This window comes from Haliotis rubra, unplaced genomic scaffold, assembly GCF_003918875.1.
Source record: "Haliotis rubra isolate DU_JTF1 unplaced genomic scaffold, ASM391887v1 Scf20, whole genome shotgun sequence".
NCBI lineage: Eukaryota > Metazoa > Mollusca > Gastropoda > Lepetellida > Haliotidae > Haliotis > Haliotis rubra.
Window position 1 is genome coordinate 3,815,911 of NW_025766003.1, and position 17,743 is coordinate 3,833,653.

General features: G+C 39.8%; 1 protein-coding gene across 1 annotated transcript; it reads left to right on the plus strand.

Moving 5' to 3' along the window:
- The first annotated feature begins 10,286 nt into the window (after positions 1 to 10,286).
- On the plus strand, positions 10,287 to 12,886 carry LOC124275542 (solute carrier family 46 member 3-like). The gene is made up of 6 exons (XM_046711115.1): positions 10,287 to 10,380; positions 10,469 to 10,702; positions 11,082 to 11,165; positions 11,630 to 11,786; positions 11,926 to 12,004; positions 12,716 to 12,886. The coding sequence occupies exons 1-6, from the start codon at positions 10,299 to 10,301 to the stop codon at positions 12,881 to 12,883; spliced, it is 804 nt and encodes a 267-aa protein (XP_046567071.1). The 5' UTR covers positions 10,287 to 10,298; the 3' UTR covers positions 12,884 to 12,886.
- The last annotated feature ends 4,857 nt before the right edge of the window (positions 12,887 to 17,743 follow it).

Genomic DNA, 17,743 nt, shown 5'->3' on the forward strand with positions numbered 1-17,743 from the left:
ATACGCTCGAAGTTCGGAAATATCTGAAAACATACGTAAATCCGGTCATGGCATGTATTTCCTACTGTATTTACGAATATTTCAATGGTTTACTATCCGGTTTTTGGTGCTGTACGGTGTGTTGACTTGAGACTTGTTTTGATAAGAAATCATTGAAGCCAGTAGACAAAGGGTGGATTAGGCTTGATTAGTTGATCGTAAGCCGTGGGGGTGTAATAACCTTGATCTGTGTTGATTGCCGGGTTCAGTCGTTTGATGTTGATTGCCTCTAAGAGTTTTCTTATCTTGTAATCTGACCTGCTGTCTTCAAGGATGTTGATGTTGTTCCAAAGTATGGTATGGTTCGGGTTGGCTTGGGTGTGGTCGGAAATGGCTGTTGTGTATCATTTGCTTGATAACGGTGTCAGGATCTACACCAAAACGTCGCAACTACTACTGCAACAAAGAAGTTGTCTATCCATAAAAGTGCTCCACTTTATTGTTGTGTATATTGCTTTTATAACATTACTCTCGATGAGATGGACGTTGTGACCTAGCGACGGCGAATGTCTGAGGTGGATTCTGAATATCTAAGTCAGTGGGTCACCCGAAGATCCAAGACACTGCCACAACCCAGATCATACAGATATATTTGTCCGCAGAGATATAGGTTGCGACCTATTATTTGGCCCCTTCGATGGCTGTTCGACCCAACCACAGTATAATAACACGTGTACTGATTTGTGAGTCACGAAATGTGTTCATAGACTGTTAACGTGATGCGCCAGCAAGTCAAGATATGGGACGTCAGACTGCCTTCAACTCCATTGTCGACTTCATGGCAACGAAACGATGTAAACAACACTCGTGCCTGGTGAACACAGGCCTTCTCTACAAGGGTATTTTTATCAGCGTTATATATATGCTTGTTTTGGTGCTGAAGTTCAAGTAGTAAATTCTCGATAAATGCTTTGGACTTCGTTCACGAGGTAATAATTACATTTTTATTGTGTTCATTAAAATTCTGGCAATCTGATTGGTTAACTGGGAACATTTCTTTTGATTTCATTTCCCAATGAATCTAAAAAAATAAGCCACGCCCACCGAACCGGACTACTTTCGGACCTGAGGAATGTCGGGGAATACCTTTACACAGCGAGGGAATTCCCTTGCACTCGGGTACCTTAATGAACTTTGGGTAAACATTGAAGTGATACATTGTGAGTTAATATAAACAAACAACTCAAAATCATCCGTGAACGTTAATAGAGTGTTTATTTAATAAAAAAGTGTTTGTCATAATACATTATTTGACTGGTTACTGTGGTTACCACGTGCAGTCAGCGAACAGTCGTCTGCAACTTGTCTTGTTTACATTCCAACAAGATGGCCGATTCCAAGTACGGAAGTTTTGATCTGGTGAATTTTGAGTCGATTTTCGAAGATCAATCTACCGGAAACGTTGCAACTCTTTAGCACGGATAACATTGATTTTCCGGATGATTTAGACCTGGAAGAAATTGAAAGTTTGTTAGAGATAACAGCATCAACCAGATCTACAAAAACATCGGCAAATCACGAGATGACGTGCAATGCAAGTCGATGATAAGCCATCCCAAACACATCGTTTCAAACGTTTATCAAATAATGATTTACTTCGAATGGACGACTACGGACAATCAACATCCACAAAAAGAAACACAAAATGGGGTGTTAAACTATTCCAAGGTAGATATACACAATTCATATAAATATTATTTTCAAATTCCATCCTACGTATATTTTCTCAAAACGAAACACAGTTCATCAGCACAAAGTTGTATTTTTTAAAATGGAACAATTATCAGAATGAGATTATATTATGTAGATTTAACCGAGAAAAATGATTTGCTATAAAGTTACCTAGTTCAAAGTTTACATAGTTGGGTCTGTCATAGTCAGGTTTCTAGATATTGTTTTCGTTTTGTTTATTTAGATTGGTCGTTCGAGAGCGAGGGGAGGACTGGATTTTCAACAATTACACCAGAGGAACTTAACACAATGTTGAGATTTGTCTACGCTGAGGCACAGCCTAAAAACCAGGAAGCAAGATATGAAAATATGCCGGCTGCACATGCTGCCGAGTATCACAAGAACACTTTGAAAAATGTTCGTTCTGCCCTGAAAAGACACTTAAATGATATCGGGAGAGATATTGACATTGTAAGAGATAAGCAGTTTAAGTCTGCACATGATATGCTTGATGCTAAATTAAACTACAATGTACAACATGGCTTGTCGCGTCCCACACAACATAAATCAATCATTGAAACAAGTGATCTGATGAAAATTAGCACTTATCTGCATTCGGCATCCAATCCTGTTATCCTCCGGTACAAAGTATGGTACGACTTGGCCATCCATTTTGTAAGTCGTGGTCTTGAATTTCACCAGCAGCTTACGCCCACATCCTTTGAATTTGCGGTAGATGATAGCAATGTTGAATATGTCACACTGTCCCACGAAACGAAACCAAAAAACATCCAGGGTGGTCTCAGCAGCGATGAAGCGCAAAGCCGAAAACGAATACATGTATACGCGACGAATGATATAACCCAATGTTCCGTCAATGCACTTCGCCAGCTCTTTGACAAAAAGTGACCCAAATGCCGGATCACTTTTTCGCACTGTAATAAAGATGCACTTTAATTCTCCAGACGCACACAACATTTGGTATACAGCAACCCCAGTCAAAAATACCAGTTCACTCGTTTCATTTCTGACATATGTCGCAATGCCCAATGTAGTCAGTCATACACTGCTTCATTGCCTTCGCGCCACAGCAATCCAAGCCATGAGTGACGCTGGCTTTGAACTTTGTCACATAATGTTTATGAGTGGCCATAGGAATGAAAGTTCCGTGCGTAGTTATAGTCGCCACACAACGACTACTCTCAAAACTAACAATTAGCGAGACGCTTTCCGCCATTGTAACGCCTCGACAAGAGCATGCGCATGTTGGAACATCAGTTCATGGCATCGCAATCCCAGTCACATCACAGCCCCTTTCCACTTGCGCAAAACTGCTGCCACTAACAATCTCAGTTCCACTAACTTCATGTCATCGGGCTTCATTTCCAATTCTCACTTTTCAAACTGTGTCTTTCAGTTCGCTGGTAATAATTCAAATGTTTGAACTTGAAACTTTGCTGTTACCGGAACGCGTCACGTTGTGTTGTTCCGCTCTGATTCGCTACCCTGATGTTAGCTTGGTTGATTGACAGCTGTTTGGGGGTGCTCTATGCTGATTGGCTAATGGTTGGTAGGCGTGTCATTTTATGTAAATGAGTCACCTGAGTCATGTCACGCCATTGGTCGAATTCTTACACCGAAAATGTTAATCGGTGGTAACAAATATATCTGTTTCGATGAATTTGATTGTGTTAAAATAAAATATTGTTGAAAGCCTATAGTATTTGTTGTTGAATTTAATTATAAGGATTGATCAGGGGATAGCAGTTGAGATTATTGAACTAAACCAATGTGCAACTTTTGTAAGAATTCAGGCTACGCGGATTCATACAGTTTGCACATTGGTTTTAGTTTCATACCTCAATGCAACGAAAGAAATACACAGTCAATCCTTAAATGTTTAGTGGCCCCAACATAGAAATGAAATAAAGTTTAAAGCTAGTAACTTTAACAATCAAGTCCAAATAGAAGTAGTTTTTTACAACGTGCCAATATACGCATACTCGATAGCATGTAAAATACAATAGTCAAAGAATTACTTTCAGAACAACGTAACTCATTTTGATTGGTATTTTGGTATGCCCAAAGAAATTGTTGAAGTTAGCACATAAATAGATATTAGGACCTGTAAGGTGTACATTTGTTTTGAATCCATTCTTCATTATGTTTTATAGTTTGCTTTTAACGCTGCAATCAGTAATTTTCCAGCTATTTCACGGCCGGTCTCTAAATAATTCTGGACCAGAATATCCAGTGATTGACAAAGTGAGCGTCGATTTTAGCAATTGAGATATAAGATCATATGTGTCAGCGTGCCTGACGACCCGATCCAAAAGTCTCTTTGTGACAAACACGGGTTGTTGAAGATAAATTCGTACATGTGTTCGCGGGCAATTACGCTTAGTATGAGGTATCTGTTCATGGAACAGAAACCATCCGAAAGCGAGGGATTGACCCATGTGACCCATATATCCTTTATCTGTCGTATCAGGAGCCTGTATTTATCCCGTCAGTTGAGTACGTTCACATAGGCCGGACAGAATAACTTGCTAGATATCATATTATATACTGTTAAGTGTAAGTTGCTTTAATCCAGTGAATGGGTTTGATGGTCTGAAGTTCTAAGGTATTTCTTTCTCCACCCATTCAGTTGAAGTGAGGATTGAATCAGGAACATTACTAGTATCTGTTAACGTGATCTCTTCCATCTGATGTCATTGTATAGAATACGAGGGCTGTCCCAGAAGCTTCCCAGACACAGCAAACTGCTAGTGTATATAGAACAGTACTAAAGCATGAATTGCACAAACTGAACTGCCTATATATTCCTGTCAAGCTTCACTACCTCCCATTTGCTCTAAAACGCTGCTCAAAATGGACAAAACAGAATGTAGAGCTGTGATTTAATATCTTTATTTAAAAAGATTTACTCCCAAGCAAATTCCGAAGACATGACGATGACACAAACATTGGGAGATACTTCACCTTCATTCAGTACAGTAAAACAGTGGCGTGCTGATTTCACAAGGGGTAGGCAAAGCGCTGAAGACGAACCACGTTCTGGTCGCCCCCTGTGAAGTCACCACCAAAGATAAAGTCAATTCTGTTCTTGACACAATAATGCAGGATCGGCGTATGCCTATAAGCCAATTAGCTACTGCACATGGCATTAGTAAAACGTCAATAGAGCGAATTATTCATCAACATTTGCACATGAGTAAGGTGTTAGCTCGTTGGGTACCCGGAATGCTATAAGAGGAACATAAACGGAAAAGAGTCATGGTTAGTATACTTTCTGATAACTATCGGGCAGATCTATTAACACAATATGAAACCTGGGTTCATCATTTTGATCCTTAGACAAAAGTCAAAGCATGCTGTGGTTGTATTCTTCGTCATTCACAACCTGTTTCGCCAATTTCATTTTAGCGTTTTTCGTGTGCACGTGAACATGGTCAGGGTAAAACTCGAAATTTACTGTGAAGCGTGTCAGTGTGTTGCTGTACATTTCAGTGATAAACAAACAGGCTGAAAGTTGTTCTGATATTATTCTGTTCCCAAATTCTAAAATGTCACTCACAGAAGTGATATTAAATTCAAGTTAACGTTTTAAGGAAAAGTGCAGTTTCTGGGTATAATACAGCCAGGATCAGTTAAGCTGGTGATGTTATGAGCAAATATCAGGGTTCGTGGGTGAATATGGCCGCAGCTTATGACAATCTGCATAAGCAGATCCAGAGGAGGGTGCAGGGTGCGCAACCCCACACCCCACGCCCCTTTTGTCTTGGAAAGTTTATTGAATATTTATTAATAGTCCATTAAAACTCTCATGAAAACGGGTGAAAAGGAGGTGCAAGTCCCCCCCCACCCCACCCCCATCACGAGGCCATCCCACCACCAGACGTTCTGACATGGACTTCTGCAGTGTACATTCCATTTACAACAATGCTCTGGGACTTCGAAACGTAACGACAGGCGAATGGATATCTAAAGCAGTAGGTCACGAAAGACCCACGTCATTGTCACAACCTGGTCAAATACATGTCCACCTCCCCAGAGATGAAGGTCGGTTGTTGGACAACTACTCTGTGAAATAACGTGTACTCCTTGTCGCCATACTGTCTCTGGGCGGGTTAGTAATTATTCGCAGTGTGTGCATATAAATACATGTATTAGATTATGAAACTTGTATCATCATCAACCCATTCAATTTCAGCGGGGAAACATCCCTTACGTATATTGATATCTAGAAAACAGATAACAATTCGAACGCCAGGGACTGACGTACCTAAGGAGTTATTATATGTAATACCAGGAGCCAATCATTTCTTTTCTGTCACGTTTACAAAAAGGACTTGATAGGTATCACCGTTTATCTTTTGCTGCACTCGTGGTAAGTATATGTTGTCTTAGCCAGTGATTGTGTGTCTGAGAGTCAACGTATCTCCTTCTCCACCCAATCAGTTGTCGTATGGATGCAAAGAGGTAAGTTATCTGTGTTAAATGGATCTTTCCAGCAAATTGTCTAGAATAACTAACAAATAACGGACGCAAGTCCAGTCGGAAAAATAGTCTTGTGTAGGTTCCTTTGTGTGTATTGGACAAAGAAAAGCTAGGCGTGCAGTGGGATAATAGTGCGTGTGTGTGTGTGTGTGTGTGTGTGTGTGGGTGGGGAGTTTGGTTTTGCAAGATAAAGCACATCACACAAGAGAGGTATTTCTTACTCCTGCAAACTCTGAGCAAAGTTTATGGACCATTCACGCCATCTGAATCATCCAGTGGTCGACGATAGGGTTTTGTCTTAGTGGATGAAGTTGGTTGTCACATTGGAGGTTTCAGGTGAAGTGTTATTGGATTTTACGTCGTGCTTGAGAATATTTCGCTCATATGACGACGTGCATGCGCGTGTGTATGTGCGGCTGCTTGTACTAGCCCAGACTTAAGCTGGTTTTATAGTGCTAGCCCACCGAGATACCATGCCGCAGTGAAGCATGGATACCCCACTCATACACATTATACTGACTCTTAGCCGACCAGTCCTTGTTGTACCCATTAATGCCGAGCGCCAGGCAGGGACCAACAAGTACCATATTTTAACGTCTTTTGGTATGACGCGGTCGGGGATCGAACCCGCGACCTTCCGCACTCCGGGCGGACGCTCTAACCACTACACCACGGAGGCGGCCTTGGAGGTTTCAGAGCTTTGGTGACAGCATTAGTGTTATTGCGTCTGTGAGTGTGCATCTTTAAAGGAGAAGGTGTGTTGGCGTAGACGATTACTCGTTACTTAACATGTCAACTAAACTATCCGTTGTTACCATCTTAGCCACCATGCAGACATCTATGTACATAAGCAGAGCAACAGTTAATCTGTTTTGACATGATCATGGTGCACAGCATCAAATGATAACTTCTACACCACTGCTTAAATAATTGTTGTTGAAACAATGTTGTAAACTTATGAATTTTAACAGAAGCAATTAATTACCATGACATATATGGCTTCATATACTGAGCAAAACCGGAAAACTGGACACTCGGGAGTTTTGGACTAGGTTTTTAATGTTATGTTTTTGACAATAATTTTAGTTGTATGCTGTGCATAGAACATCTTGACATCAACGGAAAGCAAATGGATCTTAGAACGTTAGTAAACACACCCCGAGGAAGACGTCGTCATTGCTCAAAACTGACGTTGAAGATCTTGCAACGTCTGTGGTGGATTGACTTACTGACGAACACGTCGACCCAGTTCGATAGGACTGAGGTCGGGGCTACGCGACGGCCAATGCAGAACTTGAATACCGGCATTTCGTAGAACATTCTATGTATGGACTTTAAGAATTATCGTATGCGATCTAGCGTTGTCTTGTTGGAACGTCAGTCCAGGGCCATGTCTGTGCATAAATGGTAGCAAGACCGGTTGCAAAATCTGATCCATGTACTTGGCAGTATTTAAGTTCCCTCGAAAGGGGAGAAGGTCCGTGTGCACAAAACAAACCCCATACTATTACGCTGCAGCCCGCAAATCTGTATACTTCACAGGCGCAGACATGGGCGTGACGTTTACCTCGCCTGCGGTACACTCGGGCCCGGCCGTCCGCAAATCTCAATGTCAAGACAACCGAATTACACTGTTTGGGATTGAACCGTTTTGTGTCTTGTGGTCCTCACGAGTCTGTTGCGGCGATGAAGAAGCGTTGAAATTGGTCCATTATGGGATCTTTGGGCGCTAAGACCAGCGGCACGCAAGCGATTTCTGACAGTTTGTGCAATTATTCTTCCAGCAAACATCTCCTCACTGGTGGAAGTTGCATTAACAAATTTGTTCCGAAGATGACGTAATCGTTTTGCTTGATCTTCCCGGAGTGAGTTTACAAGTGACGCCCCGGCCTCGGACGGTCGGCAATTCCGGTTTGATGCACAAGATTAAAATTATTTGTCGTGAGCAATTAAAGGCTCTTGCAGACTGACCAGCCTCAAGCCTCCCCATAGCATGTTGACATTCTTGATATGAAAGGCGTGCCATTTCCAAACCAACATTAAAATGAAATGTTCAATTTGTTTTTCCAGCTCACATTGAATGTGCGTGTTCAGTTTAAAGTAAACATACATCGAATGAATTCATGAATTTGCTTTTTCACACGTGTTTTCATCTTTATAAGCTACAAAGTAAATGTTTGTACGTGAACTTACAATTTCACGATATTAAAACATTCACATTGTTTACTAACGTTTAATATACTTGTAAATTTATTTGATTAAACAGAAAGTTTTCAAATTTGCTGAGTATATTTGAAAATTGTCCTAAAATATAAAACATAAAACGTAAGGGGCCAAAGAATATCCAGTCTGGCCTATCCTCAGAAACAAACAGATAACAAAACAAAACAAACAAATAGATTAATAGCTGTGAATATTATATGAATGTACAACTGAGTGTCCTGTCCTACGAGACAGAGACCTAAAACGTACTCTCAGCCTGACGCCTCACAGTTGCCAGTCACCAGCCACTCGATCACGACCTTATGTGTCACGTGAATGTGATGAGGTTGTTGGGGTATACTTCACTGCTGACTAAACCTACTGGCTGGCACAATGCCAGTTATATACCATGCTTTAGAAACGACGTCATGGGGGGTTATAACACTGCAGGTGTGTTTGATCACATCTTTGATACTCTTGACTTGGTTAACGTCCCCATCCAAAAGAATCTGGTAAAAGGGATGCGTAAAATAGTAAATTGCAGACACCATGAAGCTTTGATTCTCCTACTATCATCACCCAAATGCGCAATGTGTGCAAAACTGCAAATCATTATAAGAAGTTTCTGCTACTAAAGCTTTGAGTGAGTGAGTGAGTGAGTGAGTTTAGTTTTACGCCGCACTCAGCAATATTCCAGCTAAATGGCGGTCTGTAAATATCGAGTCTGGACCAGACAATCCAGTGATCAACATCATGAACATCAATCTGCGCAATTGGGAATCGATGACGTGTCAACCAGGTCAGAGAGCCTGTACTCAGAATGTGAATCTTATCTAATATTGTTGTGTATTGTGCATAGACAACTACAATATAAACAGCAATACGTATCCATTGAAGAATTCATTGATGACAGATTTTTTTTTTTCAAAATACCAATTCTAATGGGTTCTGTTCTCAGTGTTCTGTTCATCAGTTTTTGTGGTATACGTGGAAGAAAACGATTTATTCTGTGTTTTAGAGCGTGCATTCTGTGTTGTTTTAGAAGTTCTGCTCAGTGTGCTTGTATCACACAAAACCATTTGTATTTTTCAGACTGTGTCCAAAACATGGCTGTTATTAGATGTTGCCGACGGCAGTTCGATTTGAATCTCATAACAGTCGAGCCAGTTTTGTTTCTTTACATGATCGGACTCTTTCTGTCAATTCCAACCTTCCAGGCATTTGTGTATAACAAGGTCTGCATTGACAAGTACAACGAGACTTTCTGCGGCAGCCTGCGCAACCAGACATTCCAAGAGGACCACAAAACAGAAGAGGATTATGTCCAGTCTGAGACGTCCTACTTGATCTTAAAGAGAACAGCTGTAGAACGTGTTCCGGCATGTTTTATTGTACTGTTTTCCTTGGATCCTGGGGTGACAAAGTGGGTCGGAAACTACCTGTAATTATACCCAGTGTGGGGACAACGTTGTCTTACATTGGGTATATGATTCTTTCCATTTACCCTTCAAGTAAAGTGGAGTATGTGATGATCGCTGCTGTAGTAAATGGTCTCTCTGGGAGTTTTACTGCCCTGTTGATGGCATCGTACAGCTACGTGACGCACGTTGCTGATCCAAAGAATAGAACTACGCGAATAGGAATCGTGGAGGCTGTTATCTTCTTGGCTGGAACAGTTGGAGTCTTCACATCGGGAGTCATGTTGGACAATACAAGCTTCACATTCGTCTTCGCCGTCATGAGTGGATGTTCCTTCTTAGGACTGGTATACGCTGTCATACGTTTAGAAAACCTAAAGGCGAGCACAACAAGACGGCTAGAGGGTGAAGGTTTCTGCGAATATTGGTTTCTGGGATCTGTCAAGGGAGTCTGGTCGTTGTGTGATGAAGAAGAGGCAAGGGAAGAGAACTCTCTATATCATCATACTGATTATCATCTTCAACCTCTTTGTTATCGGAACAGTGAGTGAGTACAAATTGACTTTTATTTCTTAATCCTTATTGTTTGCGTTTGCTCATACTAAAACACAGGTCACCTCTTTGGCGTGCTGCAGGTGAAGCGGACATCCTCCTCCTGTTCACAAAGCGAGCTCCACTCAGCTGGTCACAGACAACTTTGGGTTACTATCAGGGTCTGGAGAACTTCGCTCGGAGTTTAATGCTGGTCACAGTTCTGCCTCTGGTTAGGAAGTTGAGGAACACCACCGTAGGACTCTGGGGTTTGATCTCCAAAGCCATCGGTCTGGTGGTATTGGGACTCAGTACACGAACATGGCACGTCTTTCTAGGTAAATGACAACTGCTTTAAGTGCACAAATGTAATTCATCCTTCTTAGTCCTCATCGAGTAAATAATTAGAAAATACAAAACATATAGTTGATTGTGATTCACAATAGTGAGTGAGTGAGTTTGGTTTTACGCCGCTTTCAGCAATATTCCAGCAATATCACGGCGGGGAACACCAGAAATGGGCTTAACACATTGTACCAATGTGGGGAATCGAACCCGGGTCTTCGGCGTGACGAGCGAACGCTTTAACCACTAGGCTACCCTACCGTCCCTGATTCACCAGATGGTTGCATGTCCTAGTATGAGCATCAAATGTATCTGTCACACACGCCACTGATGTGTAAACGTTGTGACAGCAATCAATTCATTTCGTTTCAGTGACACTGCTGTCCATGTTTCAAGGCTTTCCAGCAGCTGTTGTTCGGTCACTCTTGTCAAGTATGGTCAGTCAGGCTGAACAGGGTAGGGTTAAGAACAAACATGATGTTGTAAAGATTGAATAAGCAAAGCTTGGATCACAATGGAAGTAGTACTCTTATATGCTAACGACAGAATATAAGTCAGTCTCGGTTGTCTCCACTTGGCGTACAGGACAAAGAGATGTGAACATTATCTAAAGGATTGCTGGCAAAGAATGATGATAACAGGTATCCGACTGAACAAGGTAAAGCTTGTATCCCATTTCTTAGGCTTAAACATTCTACATATGGTCAGCCATATATTTAACGAAGTGAGGGTGATAATGTGATTTGATGTTAATAATTAAATCAAACAGGACATCTGGTGTTTTATCCTCATGTCACCACAAACATCAAAACTGAATCAGAGCAACGGTTTTGAATGTTCTTTAAATGCAACAGACGGTTATTAAAACATATACTTAGTATGCATTCCCTGTTTTCAATATGTTCATCGTCTGTTTACAGGGCGCTTGTTTGGACTCCTGGTTTCAATGGACAGCATTGCTGTTGTGGTGGCATCCCTGATCTTCAACCAACTCTACCCAGCAACCCTTGATATCCTACCTGGCCTCAGCTTTATGGTGGCTGCTGGTCTGTGTGTTGTTGCAGCAGCCATTATGCTGTGAGTGGTCATTTTACCTTTATAGCCAAAGAAGGGTATTGACAAAATCCATAAAATATTAGTAGTATGTTATGCCAGGCATTTAAAATATCGTAAATATTTTGCATTTGGTCATGTTCCTTCTGTACTTGAATTACAGATGGCTTCATTTTGATATGAGAGGACAGGTATTGGTACTTACACAAAATGTGACAGGAGACACAGAGGACAAAACAAAGGTATGCCCTTAGTAGTTTGTGAAAATGCAGAAGTGTATACAATGTACGTCCGGTCATTATTGTTTCAGCTTAAGCATCTCAGTGCACCACACACCCCCATCGATCGTGAATTGTATCAGAAGCAGTTAATCAACCAGATCTCGAAACCGCGACAAACGAGACGCCATTTCAGACTCACTAATACCAAATGTCGGTTCGAAGTATAGGAACTCCATACAGATGGACGGGTATTAGCTTAACAGTCTAAAACAATCATATACGTAGAAGTTTCTGTTCGAAGAAGACACCTTCACCTGATCCCTTAAATACTGGATTACAAATATAACACAATTTTCATACTTCATGACTTCAGCTAATTTATTAAAGAGGAAAGTAAACAATATCAGACTTGGAATACATCCTTGACGAACACGACATGACGACACGAAAGGCTGCGAAATGCTCTTGGTATCATCACTATTTGATAGTGGCAAATCAAAAGCCTTTCTGAAATCAGTGAAACTACAGTTGTATCTTGTTTTGGGGCCAATATATATTTGTGCACAAAACCTAGTATGTGAATGTTATCAGATTTTGGAGTAGCTCACACGAAAACCAGCTTGACAGTCAAATATGTGTTTCAGAGAAAGTGAATGAGGGACTGTATGTATAGAAACAAAACAAAGAAAGGTGCATTTGTAAACAACTATGTTTATTTTTCTTTTGTTTCAGATGACACTCAGGTGGAGGCTTCGACGACCCACATGTAATCATAATCAGTCATCACGTGTCGAGCAAATGTCAGATGTTTTGCCTATAACATCCGAATATGTCAATAGTAATATATTCGAGCAGTACACAATACTCAGATCGGGTTCAAGTATCAACACAAAGGGCTAAAAAAGAGAAAAACTGGGTTTATTTAGATATTTATGTCACTCTCTTTATTTTTCTCAGTTCTTTCAGCCTGCTTATCTTGAGCATAAATAGTACTTCTTCTCCCTCTTGTATTTTCGAACAAATCTGTAGAAATCCCTGCACATGTGGGTGAATGCACATGACATATAAATTATTGTCTCTGAGTCTCATACCCGTGGAGATCCAGTTTAGAATTAGTCTTGACTCGTCGTACGAGGCTGACGGGATCAGGTGGTCAGGCTCGCTCACATGTCATCGTATCTCAGTAGCTTAGATCGATGTTCATGCTGTTGAGCAATGGATTGTGTGGTTCAGACGCGATTATTTACAGACCGCCGTCACATATAAAGGAAACATTGGTGAGTGCGGCATTAAACGACAGACAAACAAATCTGGTGCCTCTATTTTGGAAATAATATTGAAGAGTTCATTATTCGTGTTTATTCTTTTTATACTTTCCTCACACCGGTTTGTCTTTAAATTATATTTCTCAATTTCTTATTAATATATTCTTTATGAAAAATCTTGAAGTTCCCAATTATGTAGCTGTATGTCCCTTTAAAGATTAATGTGTCCTTGTAAATGTGTCTTGTAAAACCTTTATTACATTTTAAGATGCTTCAACATGCGCACATTGAAAGGATGATCTGGCTTTGGGTACACGTTTTGTGCTCATAAGCACATCTATATTCCCCTCTGAAGAAACTAAAGAGCAGCATTTCTAATTCCTTGAAATGTGAGCAAATCAGTATTAATGACATTCTTTTGGATATATTATTGACAGCTTTATATCATATTATACATTTGTCATCAAGTGTAGCATTTTTCAACACAAAAGTACCTGCTTTAGCATCCACTGTGATATTACTATTGTGTAATTCTACTTTGCTATATGGGAAGTATTCGACAGTTATGTCCAAACTGTAATGTTAAGACAGTGTCACCATAATATTATTATTAAGCTATTTTAAAAGTATAGTAAAGGAAACGCTGAAACGTCACTCTATGCAATAAACGAGAAGTTATCGTATCCGTTTTTCGTCGTTATTCACAACGTCTTTCTCAAATTCATGCATGTGAACACGGTAGGGGTAAAATTCGGAATTTACAGTGAAACGTGTCAGTATGTTGTCTATACATTTCAATGATGAAAACCAAATTGAAAGATATCATTGCAAATTCAATTAAACGGGTCTTTTTACACACGGCATTTATCACTTCAGGAACTGCAACAAAGTGTGGGGTAGACGAAATGGTCCTTTTCATGCCGATAATGACCAGGACGATGTTTTTATGGCTGCTCAGTAATGCTGTGGGATGGGGTCACTGTGACTTACAGCTTAATGGGCAGTACAGGGCGGGTATTGTTACTGACTGCGTCCAGCAGGAGAGCAAGAGCAAGGCCAGACTTGTCATTAATCAAACATGTACAAACTCGACTTCACACTGTGAAAGAGCTTAAGATTTGTAGAACCTGTCTTCTTTCTTGTTCATATGTCTGTTGAGTTCCTCTCTGGCTCTTTTCTTCATATAAGTTATGATGACACGCTAGCAGCCTCAGCAGTCACCTTCTACTCACAGTAGTAGATTAACTCTCTGTTTTGACAACTAATAAGTTGTCCCCACACTAACCCCACGTTCACACCTTCTTAACGAGTTGTCCCGGAGTGGCCCTGAATTTGGTTGTAACGTAATAGACAGGGGGCCACTCTGGGAATACACCGAACTTGTCTACTTGGACGGCGCCATCAGAAACTATTCTCAACAAATGAACCAAGCCGACATAGGACGTTTGATTAGGATTATCCTTCATTGAATCCGGGATTGTCTTGAGAATAGAGATGGATTCACGAGATATCAATGTGTTTGATTTTCAGTGGGAAATGATGTGATGTACAGTAGGGCGCTTCGGCCAATTATCAAACAAAATCTATGGTCATCTGACCTTCAAAGACTAAGGCAAATGATAGTCAGATGTGACTATTATTTTAAATAGTTATTTCATTTAAGATATAAATTATCAATACCTTTTAATTGAATATTCCCAACTCTTTCATAATATATTTGTCACTCAAACTACACCATCATAAACTTCATCTTTGATGCCATGGGGGGCCTCTACATGAAAGACATTTCTCTTGTCAGGTCAGATTGTCAATATGATCACTGATATTGGTAAGTATCGTCTCTTCTGAAGATGTCCTTGTCTTACCTGCTGATTTCTCAGGTTGAAACTAAAACTTTGACAGGGGAAATAGTCCATAAAGACCATGGTGTGACACAACAAAATAAAATGAACTGTAGTTAATCATTGTATTTCTGAAATTGAGTGAGTGAGTGAGTTAAAATTTATCGTCACATCGGCAATATTTCAGCAATATTGTGACGAGAACAATTAATTGGTATACATAGTAAGTAATAGTAAATTATAAAACCTGTCTACGAAGGACAGTAAAATAACTAGATTATCACAGAGACGAAATTAAAACTAGTAATCAAATCTTAACCAGTTTAACTATAGATGACAATACAAATATAAAACGGACTATAGATTGCCAACAACTGATGGTGGATCACCATACTAGGGACCATGGGGACTTACAGTACATTTGCTTCCTGCATGGACCTAGCTGGATTTACACCATCCCTTTGGCTATTAGCAATTTTGGATATTCAAGCCACAAATTAAAAGAACACATATTTTACGATTAAAAATAATAGTAGATTTAAATTTACATTGAATGCTTTTGGACTTACATACCCTCTCAGGAGGACAATAATTTTACAATACTTCAACCCCTTTGAGGGTACAGCCACTAACAATCGCAGTTATTAATCTAAACTGCCAATAATAATTTTAGTTATCTATTTACAGACCATTTATCAAAATGTATCTAGTAATTCTATTTCCTATAAAATCTCAATGATGAAATGATAATTAACATTAAAAGACCCTTAACTGTCTTTGACATTGAAATACCTATCCCTTGTAATGGAAAAATCAATACAGTCAAGCAGGACATGCTTGACCGTGATTCTTTCATCACAAAGGGATGCAAAACTGGAGGATCCTCACCTTTAATAGGTATTCATGAGTATATCTCGTATGACCAATACGACATCGTCGCATGATGACCTCTTCAAATCTGGACTGACAACCCAAGTAGGTGTAACCAATATAGGGTGTTATTTCATGTAATTTATTGATACCTACTTGGGTGTCCAACTTCTTCTGCATCAGATCACGGATGTAAGTTCTAATGCTAGCTTTATAATCAGAGTACGGGATAAGAAGTAGTGTCACAGATTTGTTGAGTGCTGCCTTGGCAGCAAAATCGGCCATTAATGTTCCCAGAAATGCCAACGACGCTGGGTAACCAACAAAGGACGATGTCGCATTGGCCAGTAGCAAGATCATTATATAATTCAATAATTTCTAATAAAAGTGGATGTATACAAGAAAAATGTTTTATAACCTGAAGACAAGAAAAGAGAATCTGAAAAATGATATATTGTTAAATATTTAGGATATTTAGTAATATATTTAAGCGCTGTAAGTATGGCATTTGCTTCAGCTGTGAAAATAGAACTATTGCCTGAACTATTGCCACCATCCCATCTGTAAAATAAGGATTTGTAGGTATTATATTTACTTTTTTGATTGATTATATTCTTGTTTATATTGTAATTCATTGGTGTCTGATGTTTTAAACGTTGTCAGTGTTAGGTTAACTTCTGGTCTTACCAATTGCCAAGGAAGAGAAGAAAGAAGCGGGAAGGAGCTATATTTTCCAGCTCAATGCCGGCATCAGAAATGAATGGTATAATTCTTAGCCCAAGAGGTGGAACAAGAGAAGGCTTTTGTTGTACAAATCCTCATAGAGATTGAGAGACACAATTATATGCAGGGTTAGACATATTTGAGTATAGTTTAATGAGATACTGTAAAGATAATTTGATAGGTCGTTGGTTAAGAGATGGCTCATCGGCCTCAACATAGAGACTGTCAACAGGAGAAGTTCTGAAAGACCCAAGACAAAGTCTTAGACCTTAGTGGTGCACAGAATCTAATAGTATTAGGGTTGTATTTGCAGGCTCCACCATAAAACGATGGAGCCGTAATCTAGTTTAGAACGGATGAGTGATCTGTATAAGTGTAGGAGGGTAGTTTGGTCCCTCCCACTTTGAGTTGGAAACAACTTTTAACAGATCAAGTGCCTTCAGGCATTTAGCGTTAAGGGATTTAATATGAGGCAGAAAGGTTCAATGTGAATCGAAAATAACACTCAAGAACTTGGCCTCCTTCACAACTTTGATGGGTGTGCCATTTAGAGATAGTTCAGGGTCTTTATGCGGTTTGTATTTACGTCAGAAATGTATACAATTAGTTTTGTATTTACAAAATTTAAAGCCGTTTTCAAGACACCATGTATTTATTTTTGTTTAAACACATCTGCATTTGCCGTTCAATGGTATGCATATTTTTTACCGCGACAAGAAATATTAAAATCATCCACAAAAGTGATCCATCAATTGAATCATTTAAAACCTTTGATAAACTGTTGATCTTGATACTAAACAATGTTACAGACAAAATACTGCCTTGCGGGACACCCCTGATCCTGATTGCAATGGTCAGACAGGGTTGAACCCCTCGGACTTAGAAATTGCCTGTCATTTAAAAGTTGGATATAAATTGGGGCAAACGGCCTCGTAATCCAAAGGCATGTAAATCTTTTTAAATCCCATGTTTCCATGTTGTGTCGTGTGCTTTTGTAAATCGAAAAGATCGACACTGCATGCCTGTTTATTAATTATGGCATTTTTCACAAAAGATTCTAA